General features: G+C 33.5%; 1 protein-coding gene across 2 annotated transcripts in view; it reads left to right on the top strand.

Moving 5' to 3' along the window:
- LOC118189372 (vesicular glutamate transporter 1-like) overlaps window positions 1–15,523 on the top strand; it is a 607,793-nt gene that overhangs the window by 549,267 nt on the left and 43,003 nt on the right. For both annotated transcript variants that reach the window (XM_085820946.1, XM_085820945.1), the window contains exon 8: window positions 9,584–9,720. In XM_085820946.1, the coding sequence (XP_085677072.1) occupies window positions 9,584–9,720 (137 nt within the window). The remainder of the gene's footprint in view (window positions 1–9,583; window positions 9,721–15,523) is intronic.

Below are 15,523 nucleotides of genomic sequence, written 5' to 3'. Positions count from 1 at the left end.
ATGTTTTTTTCAAAAAAAAAGGTTTTACATAAGGCTTAGGATTAAATTCTCTTAAATGTTAACAATTTAAAAAGATAGTCATTAATGGACTTAAAATAAGACATGAAGTCGAAATTAATTTCTTCTATCTTACATCTTTTAATGGAAAATTAAAGAACATACCACTGCCTCGCTGTTAAACAACTTTATATTGAAAAATAAATTATTGAAAATAGATAAGTGTTTCCAGCATCTTTTCAAATTTTAGATTATCTGAAACACATTTCAACGAACTTAAATTAAGACCCTAATTTTCAGGAAGACAAAAACTAACGTAAGTGAAATAATAAACATGGCACCCAAGACATGTATTTTTCTTCCAATAAATAAACAAGCAAATATAGAAGTAAGAAGGGGCAGGCAAATTAGAGTCAAACTCCTCAAAGAGCACACATCAGCCACCTACAGTTAACCACCTACTAAACGAAGTACATAAAGGTCTGTAGTACACCGATCGTTAAACAATACCTTAGCCAACAATTGTTAGAACTGCCTTCGTTAAAACCCGATATATTGGAAGCCTGTAATCAAACGACCTGAAATCCGGGATCAATAATTCTCGAGAGGCAGTGAAAATACAACCCCTCGTTTAAATTCTGGCTCATCTTTTCGAACTGATTCCAGTCGGCAAACCTTTCTCCCAGAAGGAAAATAAAATTTTCGGAGGCAAACAAAGCCATCTCTGCTTGCCTATTGGGTAAGCTGGAAAATTATTCCCATCACCTCCCTCGCGGGAAATCACAACAAAGGCACACATGGCCCAACGATTGAACTATTATTAAAAACAAAATAAAAAGCGAAAAAAACTGAGAAAAAAGAAAATAAATGACAAATATTGTTCCTATCGGAAACATCTTTTCATCTATCACTTGACTTGTGATACTTAATCTCCATTCGTCTTCTTTTAGTACTTTACCTGAATTTTAGCAGAAGAATAAGAAAAGTTATGTTTTATAAAAAGGAGATTTGTCTCCTTAAGCGGAATTATTAACTTCTTGTTTCATTTTGTTAAGAAAAAAGCATTAATTTTCTCTCTGAATGTATTTTTAAGCTGTTCATTTTATTTTAATGCCCTGGAATATTCTGTTCTCTGTATTAGGGAACTTTTTCAGATTAATTATGTTTCAAATTTTATTTATTTTCTTCACCTGACTCTAACAACCAAATTCGTAGATTATTCACAAAATAAGTAAAATCGTGTCGTGTTAAAATAGGAAGCCGGTCACCCACTCGCCATAGTATTTCTGAATAACAGTTTTTTATCTGATCTGTTACGAACCAGTAAATAATTACTAGCACGTGCATTATTATAAATAGGAGGAGTTGTCGAATTCATACTATATACGAGTAATATTTCACTTTCCCGCTCTTTATTATGCATGAAAAAATATTTATCGCTATTAAAGTAATTGATTCCAATTTTTTTAACACGAGGTTCGCTTTCTAAAGGTACTAAGTATATGTAGGATGCATTCATAACGGTTGCCAGTCATAAAAATACTGGCATCTTCATGCAGTTTGGCCACTGCTTCCTAAGACAGAAACCTTCATAAAAGTAAACTTATATAAAGATGCCCACACTCTTATGAAGATTAGTTTTTAACTTGAAAAAAACAATTTTCTCAATGGTACAAGCACTTTATACAAAGTCACAGCTATACAAGCAGGATTTTCATTTGCCAGTGATCAAAGGCAGAGTACTAAAACCATACTCCTATAGGCGTTCGGCCATAAAGGTACCTATACCGTTATGATCCTTAAATGTGCGGTCACATTTATGCCTGAGCACCTTTTATGAAGATATTCTATATTGGAGAACAGAGGCTGACTTTGAATAAAGGTTCTCTTCCAACCACTCGTGTACATTCTTAAATGTGTCATACGTTGCATTTTTATGCTAGAAGATGCTGCCACTGTCCTTCCAAAGTTAAACAATTGCATGTATGGCTGTATGTGATCTACGAGAGTCAATGCATACTTAATACCATTCATGATGTCATCCATAATGAAGTATGGATCCACAAAATGCCACAGAAATATTATACTTGTGATGTAGCCGTTCCTTAATGGACACAAATGCCGGGCTAGATCTAAAAGGAAAAAAGTTTTATTACCAAAGCACATAGGAACGGTTACAAACAAAAACTATACAAAATAATGAAACATATACCAAATGGAACATCAAACATTAGAATTACAGAGATATCTAGTACATGGTAACCTATCTTCACAGCGGCTGGAGGTCGACTGCCGTTTTTCTCTTCGCCACTAGATGGCGTTTCCATAAAATAATTCGGTTACAGTTAAATAGTTCTTGGCGTTCAATAAAATAGTTCGATTACAGTTAAATAGTTCTGTTACATACTCATATAAACCATAACGTTACCTACGCCAGCTTGCATTTGACCTCAAGTAGTTGAGTATTTTTGTTCTCCGATGTTTCTCGCCGTATGCGTCAATGTTCATCAGCTCGGTTTAGTTATGTTTATTTGTAATGAGTGTATTAATTCGTAGGTGTAATAATGTAAGCATGTGTATATTATAAATATAATATTACAATATTTTATTTATAATATATATTATAAATTATAAATAGCAAGTTGTATAGAATATTGTGAATAGTGTATTGTATAGCACATTGTCTACAGTAAAATAGTACCTCGTAAAATGTGTAAGTGCCCGTAGCATGCAGAGCTATGCTTTGAGCCGCAGGAAGCACAGTAGCTATAACTGTACTACTACAACTTAATGTATTCAAGAGCATGTAATGTAAATAGTATAGTGTGTATGGCAAGTACAGTATATAATGCATCTAGTGCATGTAAAGCAACGTGATGAAAGATATTGAGCAAAGCAATTATGAATAAATTCTGTAGGAAATAAATATATTGTGCTTCATGTGTAGAATGCTGTGGATTGCCAAACAAGACACCTGTACGTTGTATGTTATAGTCATAGCAATAAGTAACGACTGCATGTTTTCGCAGTCTGTAATTTTTCCCCTCAATGTGTATTTTTAACAGTTTGTTAGGGCTGTTTGTATTAAGAATTATATTGTAAATAATCAAGAGTTATTACCAGTGTCTATGTTATATAATCAAGAGTAATGTTCGATGTGATATGTAGCTGATACTTACAGTGTATTGAGTGTAGAAATGAGTTTCGTAAGGTGTCTTAAATATAGTGCAGTGTCAGTGTGATATTTTTTGTAAAAATTATAGTGTATTGTGTGTTTTATATATAGTAATGGGTTAATGTGCAATGTGATCAGAAGAATGTTTAATTAAAAAGTTATTTTGGGCGTTTTCAGAATACAGCAAAATTTATGCAGCAGTAAAGTTTTAGCATAATGTTATTTATTCAAAATTACTATGGGCTGTACTTTGTCCTCAAACCTGTTATCTGTATTTTGTATGTTATAAATACAGCACAAAGTAACCAACGTGTATTTCTGTGTATAATTGCGTAATTTGTTTGTAGTGTGTAATTTTGCGCTTTATTTAAGCCTGTTGTATCCAAAACTATGTTTTATATAACCAAGTCATGTACTAGTATATAAGCTTTAGATAGTTGCGGAATCCGGACGATACCCGATTAGTCTATACAAACCGACCGGGTGTCCGGACCTGCTCCTCACCTGTCACCCGCTGGTATTGCCGTGCAAATTCTATCCTCTTCTGCCGATGCAAAATCGCTATACATCTTCTGTGGATCTCGATATCCAGCAAGGCTTCCTATACTATTCGTTTCTGATGCAACTGCGGTAAGCCTTCTTCCCTAGTTCGTTTGGGTCGTAACTTGCTCTACTGTAGCACACCAATCGGCTCGAACACATCATCTTAGCCTCCGTTCACCTCTTTCTTCTATGACTCGTGCTACCGAGCAATCTCAGCCTCCGTTCACCGCTTTCATCTATGACTCATGCTACCGAGCAATCTCAGCCTCCGTTCACCTCTTTCATCTATGACTCCTGCTACCGAGCAATCTCAGCCTCCGTTCACCTCTTTCATCTATGACTCCTGCTACCGAGCAATCTCAGCCTCCGTTCACCTCTTTCATCTATGACTCATGCTACCGAGCATTCCACGCCGTTTACTTCGTATAGCGCTGTTTTGCCATTCTTAATACACATTCACCACGAATAGTTCAGAAACTGTACAGGGTTTAATCGCTCCCACACATGGCCCGATAGCCAATAATCATTCCTTTTCTTACGTTGATAAACCTGTCCTGTTTACTCAAGACAACAATAACGCCATTCATTCATGACTACAATGAAACGTTTTCCGAGGGCCTCTAATGCACTTTATTAGCCCATCTATCTTGCTGCTGGTACATACTTTATGTCACTGATTATTTAGCTCTGACTTCAAACGTAGGAACTGGTCAGATTAATGTGACTTCTGTGAATGTATTTGCGGAAAGTAATAAACGTAAAGTTTCTTTGTATAATACTATGTTAAGTCTTCCTTCCTTTTTGTGGTGCTTAGAAATAGTTTATACTGTGATGTGACAGTCGATACAGGATTATACTATATATACTATATATTATACTTATGTGACAGTAGATACAGGTGCATACTTAATTCTGAAATCTGGTGTCCTGCCGTGTTGCCCAGATATTTTTAGAACATTTGAAATATTATTTTAATTAGCAGACAATATACCTAATTTCATATTTTATATATGAATTCTGGATATGATTATCGATTTTTTCTCTCCCTTTTCCATAGCTAACTTTCTGACAGGTCAGATATTTTTATTTTGACTCGACAAATTTGTGATTAACTGAATATGCATTTTTCCATTTTGGGCAAGCGAAATTGAGAGGACTTTTTACATACATTTTTTCACTACAGAATCGTTTAAAGGCATAACAAAAAAAATCATCAGTGACGGGAAAACTAATTTTTTAATGCTTTCAGCTTTTAATGGAGCTTTTATTTAGGGATTTGGAGACAAAAATTATCTTTTATGAGATGGCACCAAGCTAAATCTCTTTCGAAGAAATCTCGAAAAAAAGTTGATCCCAGCGACAAATTTGTAGTTGTCATGGAAACAACAAAGTCTTTTTGTCGTTAAAATTGAAAATCCAAATCTGTTGCCATAGCTACCTATCAGCTAAAAAAATTAAAAGGTTCTCACTGTAGGAATTCTTAATGAACTTGCCACCAACTGCAAAAACAGCAATAAAAGTTAATTAAAAGATAATATATTGAGAGCATACTTTCAGGCAGTCGGTTGCCATAGAACACCGGCAATGCTTTAATATGGACCTGACTTCAAAATCGTTTTTACTTTCTCAATAAAAAGTAATTCCTTAGAATCTATTCCATGAAATTGGCAAAGTGGTAAATAAATAACATACATTTTCGTAATTAGAATTTCATAATATGTAATTAAAATACATATGATATTTAATTATAAAATTTTGAATTAAATTTTAGCAAAGAAATAATAAAAGGAGTTGGAGTAAAATTGTCTTAACCAGATTAAAATTTTTGAATCAAATTTATGATCACCTCTGTTCCTAAAAGAGGCTTTACAGCGGTATATTTAAGCTAGAATTTTAAAGAAATATTTAAAAGAAGCAGTGAGTCCCACTATTAAACTAAAAATGATTTTAAATTGTTAAGTATTCTTTTGGGAAATGTTTACGTCTTGAAATATCTCAGGAAAAGTGTTCCAAAGATTTTCTATCAAAATTCATATCTGAAAATTGTATTAGCTTATAAGGTATTTCTTCCGCCTTCCTAGCGTGCTTTCGTGGTGTAGTGGTTCTGCACGCTGTGCCGGTATTCCAGAGGTCCGTGGTTCGATTCCTGGCGAAGGCATTTGCTATTTTTCATCTTTCCTGCTTCAAAAATATATCCTAATATCTCTACAGTTCCTCCCGAACTAAAAGGGTTGTGGATGGTGACTCTCCACACCCAGGATTTGGCGATTGGGTCCCCTAAAAACTTCAGTCGCCCTTTAAGGGTGGAGTATATAAGGTATTTCTCCGGCCTTCCTAGCGTGCCTTCGATGTGTAGTGGTTCTGCACGCTGGGCCGGTATTCCAAAGGTCCGTGGTTGGATTCCCGGTAAAGGCATTTGCTGTTTTTCATCTTTCCTGCTTCCAAAAGTATACGTAATGTCTCTACAAACTCCTATATCATCTCTTTGACTTAATTTTCAAAACGTTAATTCATCAGTTTATCCTTGAAGAGCGTAAATTTTCATCAAACACTACGAAACGTAAATTTTTAAACCTTTGTATAGGACTCTAAGGTATGGTCGCTTCCTAAAGGAGCTTTTATACTAAGACATTACTATAAAAAGTGGTGCACGTAGAATTTCGGTGCCAAAGAACGAAACATAGTTACGCTAAAAATGTGATACGAGACGTTTGACTTCAAAAGTTCCAGTTCCTTGATCTTTTCCCCTGGCATTTTATTTAAATAATCATTAATAAATGTCATCAGTCAGGGGAGAAACATTAAAACAAGTCTTATTTTAATTTTATAATTCCTTCATTTATTGTTTGGATTAGGCTTCTTCCGTTACGCTGCAGAAAAACATGTACAAATATTTCCATCGTTTAAGTCCTCAGATTATTAGCACATTCTATATTTTTTATCCCATAGGCTTAAGTTTTCGATTTAAATTTAGACCTTTAAAAATGCCAATATTTTTTACCGGTTAATTGGGGGCCAGTTGCGTGAGGTTTGACTGCATGGGTTTTTTTTTTTTTTTTTTTTTTTTTTTCATTTTTCTTTGTTAGATAACTGCAATATAAACAAGATCCTCAAATGTCACATTTATATGCAGAATCAAATCGCTTTCTATATTGTGTACTTATATCTGCGAATATCTGCTAGCAAGAGGAATAAACAGCAAAATCAGATATTTTCTTCTATCAATCAATCTGTCTTTTGCTATGTTAGGAAATTTGAACATACTCGTTTGCTTGCCTCTTCCTGTGCGTAGGTGCGCGTGCTGGTTTGAACTATACATATGGTATAGTTGTTTTAAACCGGTCATAAAACGTTGTTCATATTTTTCATACATCACAATAAATCGTCAAAATATTTTGCTCTCTTTGATGATCTAAAGATCATACTTATTATATGTAGGTTATAAAATTAAAGTTTTATTTAAAATCTTATGCATATCAGAACAATAAAAATTCGATAAATGCAGAACTTTGCAGTTTATTTCTATGTATCCATTAATAATATAAATGGATAATAGCTGGTAAAAATTGACTAGGGATGCAATGATTGCGAAACTTTTCGCTTCGTTCTGTTGAAAATAAACGATGTTCATTTACCCAAATAGTTTTCTTATAAAAGTCGGTGATGATTACGAAAATAATTCGCTTCATTCTAAAGGAAATAGGCAATTTTTGTTTACGATTGCCCACTTAAAAGTTGTTAATATGCCTCATTACGGGTATATTGATTGCAAAAACATTTTGCATCATTCTGAAGAAAACAGGATAATTTTATTTACCCTTATTTTTTATAAAGTCAGAGAATTTTTATTATAAAATTTTTCTGTATAAATGCGGCTTTTTCTTGTAAAGTCATTCCTGCTAGTAAGGGTTCTCTGGAAATGCAAATAGTAAAAAAAAAGTTTCACGTTATTCTTGAAAACACAGGCTATTTTTATTTATCGTAATACTTTTTTAATACAGTATGGCTTTTGTAATTAATGTCAGTGGCTTTTTATAAAATCACTCCTGGTGTTAAAGAAAACACACCTTGTGAGGATTTCCAATTAAAAGAAAGAACATTGTGAAATATTTTATAAATTGTTTATCCTTGGTTCTATGGAAAAACCATGAAATGAACAATCATACCAGCTTGTTTAAGCATTAGCTTTAGGGTTATATCATGCGTAAATTTAACTTAATGTCCTTTACACTTTGCTTATTTTGACAAACGAATTATCTCTCCGTCTATGAAAATATTACAGTGTCCTAAGAAGGTTTTTAATAACCTTTTTATTTAAACTTGAACTTAACAAAATGCACAACCTGTGCGTACAATTCATCTCCGCCATTGTTGGCTCAAATGTAATTGAGCGATCTTATTTCGGCTAGCAAAATGGTAATGTCGGAATGCTAACTTAACAGGGCGTGACAACAGAAACTACAATTGGCGAGCGTCGCTGGCAGTCGGGAATAGAATCTATATCTCAAACTTTCAAGAACTATGCTTTAAACACGCTAATTCACTTGCAGCCTGGTAAGGGTTAATGAAATAGAAAAGTGAAAGTGTTGATCTAACTCATAATAAAATGGGTTAATTAACATAAACCGAACGAAGCTATTGAACGCTAAAAGTAATGCTTAAGCTTTCAAGGATTTTACCACGTTCTAACGCTAAATTGGACATTTTGTGAGTGAGGGTAATATGTTTATGCGCGGGTTTGTATCATCATTTTAACCCTTCAGATACATGTATGGATATAAATTCAAAATATGTAGAAAAGATAAGAAGAAAAAAGAATTCAAACTTGATAATTAAATGCCACTTTTATGATTGACAGTTAGATGTTTTTTTTTCTTCCGTTCTTTACTATCAGGCAAGTGGTTTAAAGGTCAATAAATTAAACGTTATGAAATCTCATAAGAGTTGTGAAACTTACACAAGTGTTAAACATAATGATAATATTACATTGCAATCGCGAATGTCTTAGGAACGTTTTACGATAGACAAGAAGATATTTTGTAGTATGTAAGTGAGTTAAATAGCCACATTTTCTGACACGCTTATCATCACGGATTCTTAATGAAGTCTGTATAATTGTTACTGAATGAAGATGCTCAGCTTACCGATATCCTCTAAAATATGCAAGCAGTACACAGAGTGGAATGTCTGACACACACTGCAACTTCCGAGAGATGTTAGAAGTTTTTCAAAGGCCATTAAGATGATGCATACAAAACATGATTGTGTGAAAGCTGTAGGATATCTTCTCCCTCCTTACCACGTGCTACTCTACTGGATTTAAAAGCACGTCCAACTTGCTATTAGAAGGATCTTGCTTCTACAACCTAATGATTCTACAGTGGCGCCTGAACTAAAATGCGGTCATCCCCATCAGGATTTGGCGGTTGGGTCCTCGCCACCCCACCCGCCATTTGGATGGAGAAGAATGTGTGAGGTATTTGCGGTAAATGTGCCTTATGGTCCTAAATACGTCGACTAGGAGGGTCCCAGAGTTTTTCCCTCCCAGAGAAACGTTTTCACTCCCAGAGAGAATATTGTATATTTTTCATGTTTCCTGCTTCGGTGAACCTAATGATTTTACAAAGCCACCATGCCATCAGAGAAGCGCTGGTTGATGGTTTATGCTTTAAATGTTAACCACGGTAGAGTTGGAAAGTATTGATTTAGTTCATTATAAAATGGATTAATCAGCATAAATTATATTAATATCCGCTAAAGCGTACACATATTCGTAATGTGTGTATATATACATACATATATTTTAACATAATTAATTTAAAATGCAAATTACAATAAAAAAATGCACAATATTTCTTTGGATTTTAGGTGTCTTTGGCTTGATTTGGTACATCTTCTGGATGTGGTTCACCTTCGAGAGACCCTCCACACATCCAACCATTAGCCAAGAGGAACTGATCTACATCGAGAACAGCCTGGGCCAAATGGCCACGTCACTCCCAACAGTAAGTCAAATTTATAAATTTATGTGCTTCTCTCTTATTTAATCGCCGCTTTCTAATTTGAAATAGGCTACTTTGGCAGAGGTATATTGGTGAGAATCTCTCTAAAAATAAGTAGGCATGTATGCCAAAACTATAGGAAGTTTTGGCATACATGTCATTATTATACTACTGTGAGATCTAGTCCTTTTTCGCTGTCATCCAATGTAACTAGTTCTATTTTAGTGTTAATCTTAGCGAATACCCGCAAAGACACAATAGCGGAAGGGTGTAAAAGACCCTTTTGTTAAATACAAAATTTTACAGACGGCACGGACTCACGTGCTTGCAGTCATCAACCACTTAAAAGTGAGAACTTAAAAGATAACGTAACACTAAATTTAAAGGTCAAAGTGTTGTACAGGACTTTGACAAGACTTTTTACACTTCAGTTTAAACTAACAGGTTGACTCAGAACCTCCACCGGCAGAACACTATATTTTTAGCATCCGAATCTCAAATTGCTTTTCCTCTCGAATCCTTGAGTTAGAAATAATGCTAAAAGGAAGAAAAGCAGATTTATAACCTAAAGAGCGTTAGCTCAGAAGGGGCTATTTGTCACGAAACGGGAATCACTGTAAAAGGCTGAATCACTTTTGAAACTGTTGCTACCAAATATTACCACCCTGTATTATTTTAAAAGAAATTGGAGAATGTCCATGAATGTATGTATGTTTCTCGCATCGTGAAAAAACGACAGGACCTAGAGCCGTCGAATTTTGAATAGCGTAATCCTTCACCCGAACATTGGCACCTGGAAGCTCGAATTTTGAATTTCGAATTTGTTTTATTATCTATTTCACATTTTGTAAAACTTTCAGTTTTTAATTAAGAAGCTTGTAAGGATTATGTTAATTTTATTAACAGTTAAATTTTGACTTAAAGTTCCTTTCCTATCGATTCTTAACTTCAACTTACTACTTCCGGCCAGAACGTAGTTTTAGAACCACGTCTGAATACATAATGAGGAAGAGAGGTATCCGCGAAGTTCTTCGGTCTTAGAGATAGAGATACCATGTCTCTTAGAGAGAGAGAGAGAGAGAGATACCAGGTCTGCACGCGTCCGCCTTTTTTAGGCTACTCTCTTGTAAGCTATTATCACGCTCGGCCGTACTTTGGGCCCTTGATAGCTTCGCAGTCTAGTAACATTAAGGGGCCAACTCTGCTAGAATTTTGATATTTTCCGCTATACCTCTTTAGTTTAGATTAGTTTAGTTTTATTCTTAGTCCCTTAAGTTCAAAGCCGAAGTGTCGGCTTTATTGTACAAGACGGAGTTTTGTTAAATTTTAGTTGGAATAATAAAGGGTTATAGTTTACCCTTCTATCTTCTTGTTTCTTATCACACGAACTCAAGCGATTATTCGCTTATCAGTTTATAAGATTCTTCACTTTTAACAGTAACTTAGAATTATACAGTGAGGAACTCTACAAACTCAACGATTTCAAAGCGAGCAATAGCAACGCTGTAAGGGAAAAAACATTTGTATCTCCAGCGCGTGAGATTGTCTATCAAAAATTCTAAAGATAGGCTGTCTTTAAATAATTTCTGATATTGCTGTTGAATTGAATTTTACATGGTTTAAGTGCGAAGAACATATTTTTAAATAAAGGTAACACACAAAACGTTGGCAAAACGCCTGTTTGGATGTAACATAAAATCTGAAAGCTTTTCAGATATTTTTTTCTTTTATATGTTCTTTTATGTTATATTTCTTTTATATGTGATATTTTTTTTCTATTATGTTTTACTTATTGTTAAATTCTTTTAATTAAAGCAAAACTAAGACATGCTTTCAGTGAAAAATAAATTTAAGAATACAGTCTTTAAAAACATATCTTTATAGCAATAACTTGCATAATCGAAATAATAATTTCTGCTAATATCCTGGACTAATCGTCGAATTAAGTACATATAAACAATAATTGGATGAGTGAATAATAATTTTCTACTAGTTCATCAATAAATACAAGTAATACGCCATTATTAAAAATTCAGTACATATAAATGACATATTTGATGTCATAAGTACTTATGACATATTTTATATATAATTATTCCTAGTAGACTTCAAATGTCTACTATGAATAATTCTGAGTGCTTTTTGTGATTCATTTTTCATTCTCTAAAAATTGTAATAGCAAAATCCACACATTTCTTTGGGCTTTCCTTTTCAGACATTCCTTCGTGGTAACGAATTGCATTCTTTATCGTCCAGCGTATTGGAAAGCTGGAGAATCGTAACGCTACGTTCAGTATTGAGATCAACGTATAATATGCTTTGACAATACTTTAACAGTTGCAATAATTTTTTATGGAATTTCAGCTACGAATTCTTTTGTAGGCTTAAGAGTGAACTTTCCGAACATACGTGCATACACAACAAGGAATGCTAGAAAAATGCATCCTTTAGGGTTATCAGGACTACTGTTTCTTCTAATCTGTTTGGCGAACATGTGAGTGTCCTGAGTAGAACAGTGAGTTTACTTTAAACTATGTTCAATGAAATTGTAGAAGATATGACAAAGATGGGAAGGGTTTAATAACCCTTTATTCTTCACAGTTTACAGCTGCTTCCGCACTTCGGGTTACGAAGTGCTAACTTAACGTAACGTAAAAAAAATAAAAAAACTGAACGTAAAAAAAAAATTTTTCTGAACGTAAAAAAAATAATTCTTCTGAACGTAAAAAAATCAGAACTACAAACTAACTAAATTTAAATAAGAGCTAAACTCAAATACTTTACAAAGACTAGTAACACTAAATTTTGCGTTTTAGATCTTTAAACGTATGTATATTACGCAAAATGCGAGAAAACTACAATACTTCTTCAATATCAAGATGACTAAATTTCTGGCCTTAAAGGCGGACAGCAATTGACTGAAAAGCTCGCGTGAAATAAAGTGGCGAGCTAACTTCTTCTTGGCTTAAAAGCCACAAGTTAAATACTTAACAGTTTGCAAGCTCAATTTGTATACTAAAACTAACCGCGTTTATTCTGGCCGGAAGTGGAAAATAATAAAGGACAGTAAAATTTAAAAAATAAAATAAACGTTAGTAAAACTTAAAATCCTTATAGGGTAATTTTAAATCCGGGTAATGGGGAACACACAAAAATAGCCTTGGCTGTATAAATGGGAGGGGGGGGATCAATCATTCATAAATTAAAAAAAAAATTATATTATTTTTTTAGATTTAATTTGTATTTTAGTGAATTAAAAACTGAACTTGTTTTCAAAATTTCCTCTCGGATTATATAGATTCCTGACTAACGAAACCGAACTATGCGAGGTATTACTGTACTTTTTAAAATAAAATAATGTAACCGAAATTCAGTAAAATAAATGCATAATTAAACCTTGAGGCTTAAAGTTCATTTTCTTAATAAAATTACATAAAAATATTTTATTAATTTAATATTAATCAAATATTTTTATAATAATTAAATATTATTATTAAAAATAATATTTGATTAAATAATTTAGTTTTTTTATCTTTCTAAACAATCTTTATGAATTAAATAAGTCTAGATGGGAAAGGGTTATTTCTAGAATTAGTATATTAATAATTTATGCGTATAGCAATCAAGGACTGTTATGAAGTAACATTCGTGATCCAGGAATTGCAATATTCCCTTTCTTTTCTCAATAAAATAAAGATAAATTAATAAAATAAAGATTTCTAAACTTTTTGAGTTAAAGCGTTTAAGTTAAAGTTGAGTTTTGAGTTAAAGCGTTAGGTATAGAAGGATTTGAATAACGAAAAAAAAAATTAATAATAACAAAGATTAGTATTTTTAAATTTTGGAAAAGTTATAAGAATCTAAAACTCAAATAAGGGATTCTGGGAGTGAAATGGCATAAACTATGTGTCATTGGAAATTCAAATAAAATGGATAACCATGTTTCGAATAAAATGCTATACGTATAATAAACTTTAATTAATTTTTTAAGTACGCTTTCACTTCAAAGTTTTTGCGACGGTGTGATGAGAGAATATTAGTTAAGGACTAACTTCCCTGCTGCCAAATATTATTTAAACTAATTGCAGTTTATATCACCTTTCCTCCCTTTTTCTAATTAAATAATACGTATTAATAATTAATAATATTATTTAAAAAATATTAATAAATTAATACGTATTTATTAATACGTATTAATTTATTAATACGTATTTCCTTCCAAGACTATTTTGTGTAACATAGAAATTTCTAGTAAAATTCAAAAAGCTTCTTTTGTGTAATCCACAGTAAAATACTTACAGTGTATTCCGGTTATCCAGTTCAGATTATACGGTTTGCGGATAATCCGAGCATTTCGGTGTCCCCGCTAGCACACTCAACGCTATGTGTGAAGAGTGTAAAGAAACAAACACGCGCAAATCCTAGTATGCTGTCAAAAACTCTGAGTTGCATCTTTAGGTTTAGTTAGCTTAGTCTTTAGGTTTCTTTTCATGACTCTTCCTGAGGAAGATGATGATTAAAGGAAGCTCTCGAAAACGTCCACTGCTTTGGATTGGATGGCATGGTATGGAGTAGCAAAAGCTTGGTCGAAAGTATAGCCAATGACATTGGTTCGATGATGGAGAAAGATTCTTTGTAATATAGAAATCGAAGATTTATCTGATTGTGAAGAAATCGAGGCAATAAATGAAGTAGTATATGTAAAAATATAAAAGTAAAATTCTAAAATATTAATCGGAAAACGTTAAGGAAGGTTTCGATGGCGATTCGAATGAACCGGACATTCAGTTCTTGAGTGATACTGATATAGATTTAAATGTCACAAGAACAGAATAGGCAGAGAATGGCAAGAGAAGAAGGTAATAACAATTACAACAGATTCGTCTTTGGAAGATCAATTGAAGACGCATTGCATCAGCTTCTGAATTACCTGACTAGCAACAAAAAAGAGTATCACGTCTCTTCAATTTCCTTTTACATATAAAGAGCATTCGATACTGTTAGTTGGCTATCTATTTTAAAAGAAGTACTCTCCGGGTTTAAAAGAAGCACTCTCCAGTTCCCTACGAAAGAAGCACTCTCCAGTTCCCTACGAAAGAAGCACTCTACGGAGGACCTTTATAAATTATTAAAAAATATATTTTAGTAAAAGGAAAATTATATTTTCCATGGGTTATAATCCAGTGGAATTTTTTCTGTACAGATGGTGTCCGCATGGGTCATGTAGCTCGCCGCTGATCATGAATAAATTGATCTCACAGAACCTACCAGAAGACACAGAAATGCTATGTTTTGCTGACGATCTCCTGCTACTTATAAAAGAAGCCTCGTTTGAAAAACTAGAAAAGAAATTTCAGGAAATAGTTACAGTGATAGATTGGTGGAACAGAGAAGAAAACCTGGAATTTAGCCTTGACGAGACTTCGGCAATATTATAACCCAGAAGAGGAACTCGCATAAGAAATCCAACGCTCCTGTATAATGGAACAAAAATAAAATTCGTAACGAGCATGAAATACCTGGGAGTAATCACAGGCAACAAATTAACATTTACAGAACATTTCTGCTACATTCATAGAAAAAGTGAAGGAGTTTTGAATTTCTATAAACGTAATTTTATACAGGACTTTTTAGCAAGAAAAAGTTATATAATACGCAAAATCTATAAAAACGTTATAATTCCGGTGATCACAACAGGTTGGAGCATGGAAAACTAGAGCGGCAGAGCTACGCTGCCTAAGATGAAATTAGAAACCATACAGAGAAGCTGGCTGTTGTGTATGACCCGAGCATCTAGAACCATCTC

This window comes from Stegodyphus dumicola, chromosome 7 (assembly GCF_044657685.1).
Source record: "Stegodyphus dumicola isolate Sdum_Otavi_A_Nest chromosome 7, ASM4465768v1".
In the NCBI taxonomy this organism is placed as follows: domain Eukaryota; kingdom Metazoa; phylum Arthropoda; class Arachnida; order Araneae; family Eresidae; genus Stegodyphus; species Stegodyphus dumicola.
Note: the sequence above shows the minus strand (reverse complement) of the source record. Positions and strands in the feature narration are given on the sequence as shown.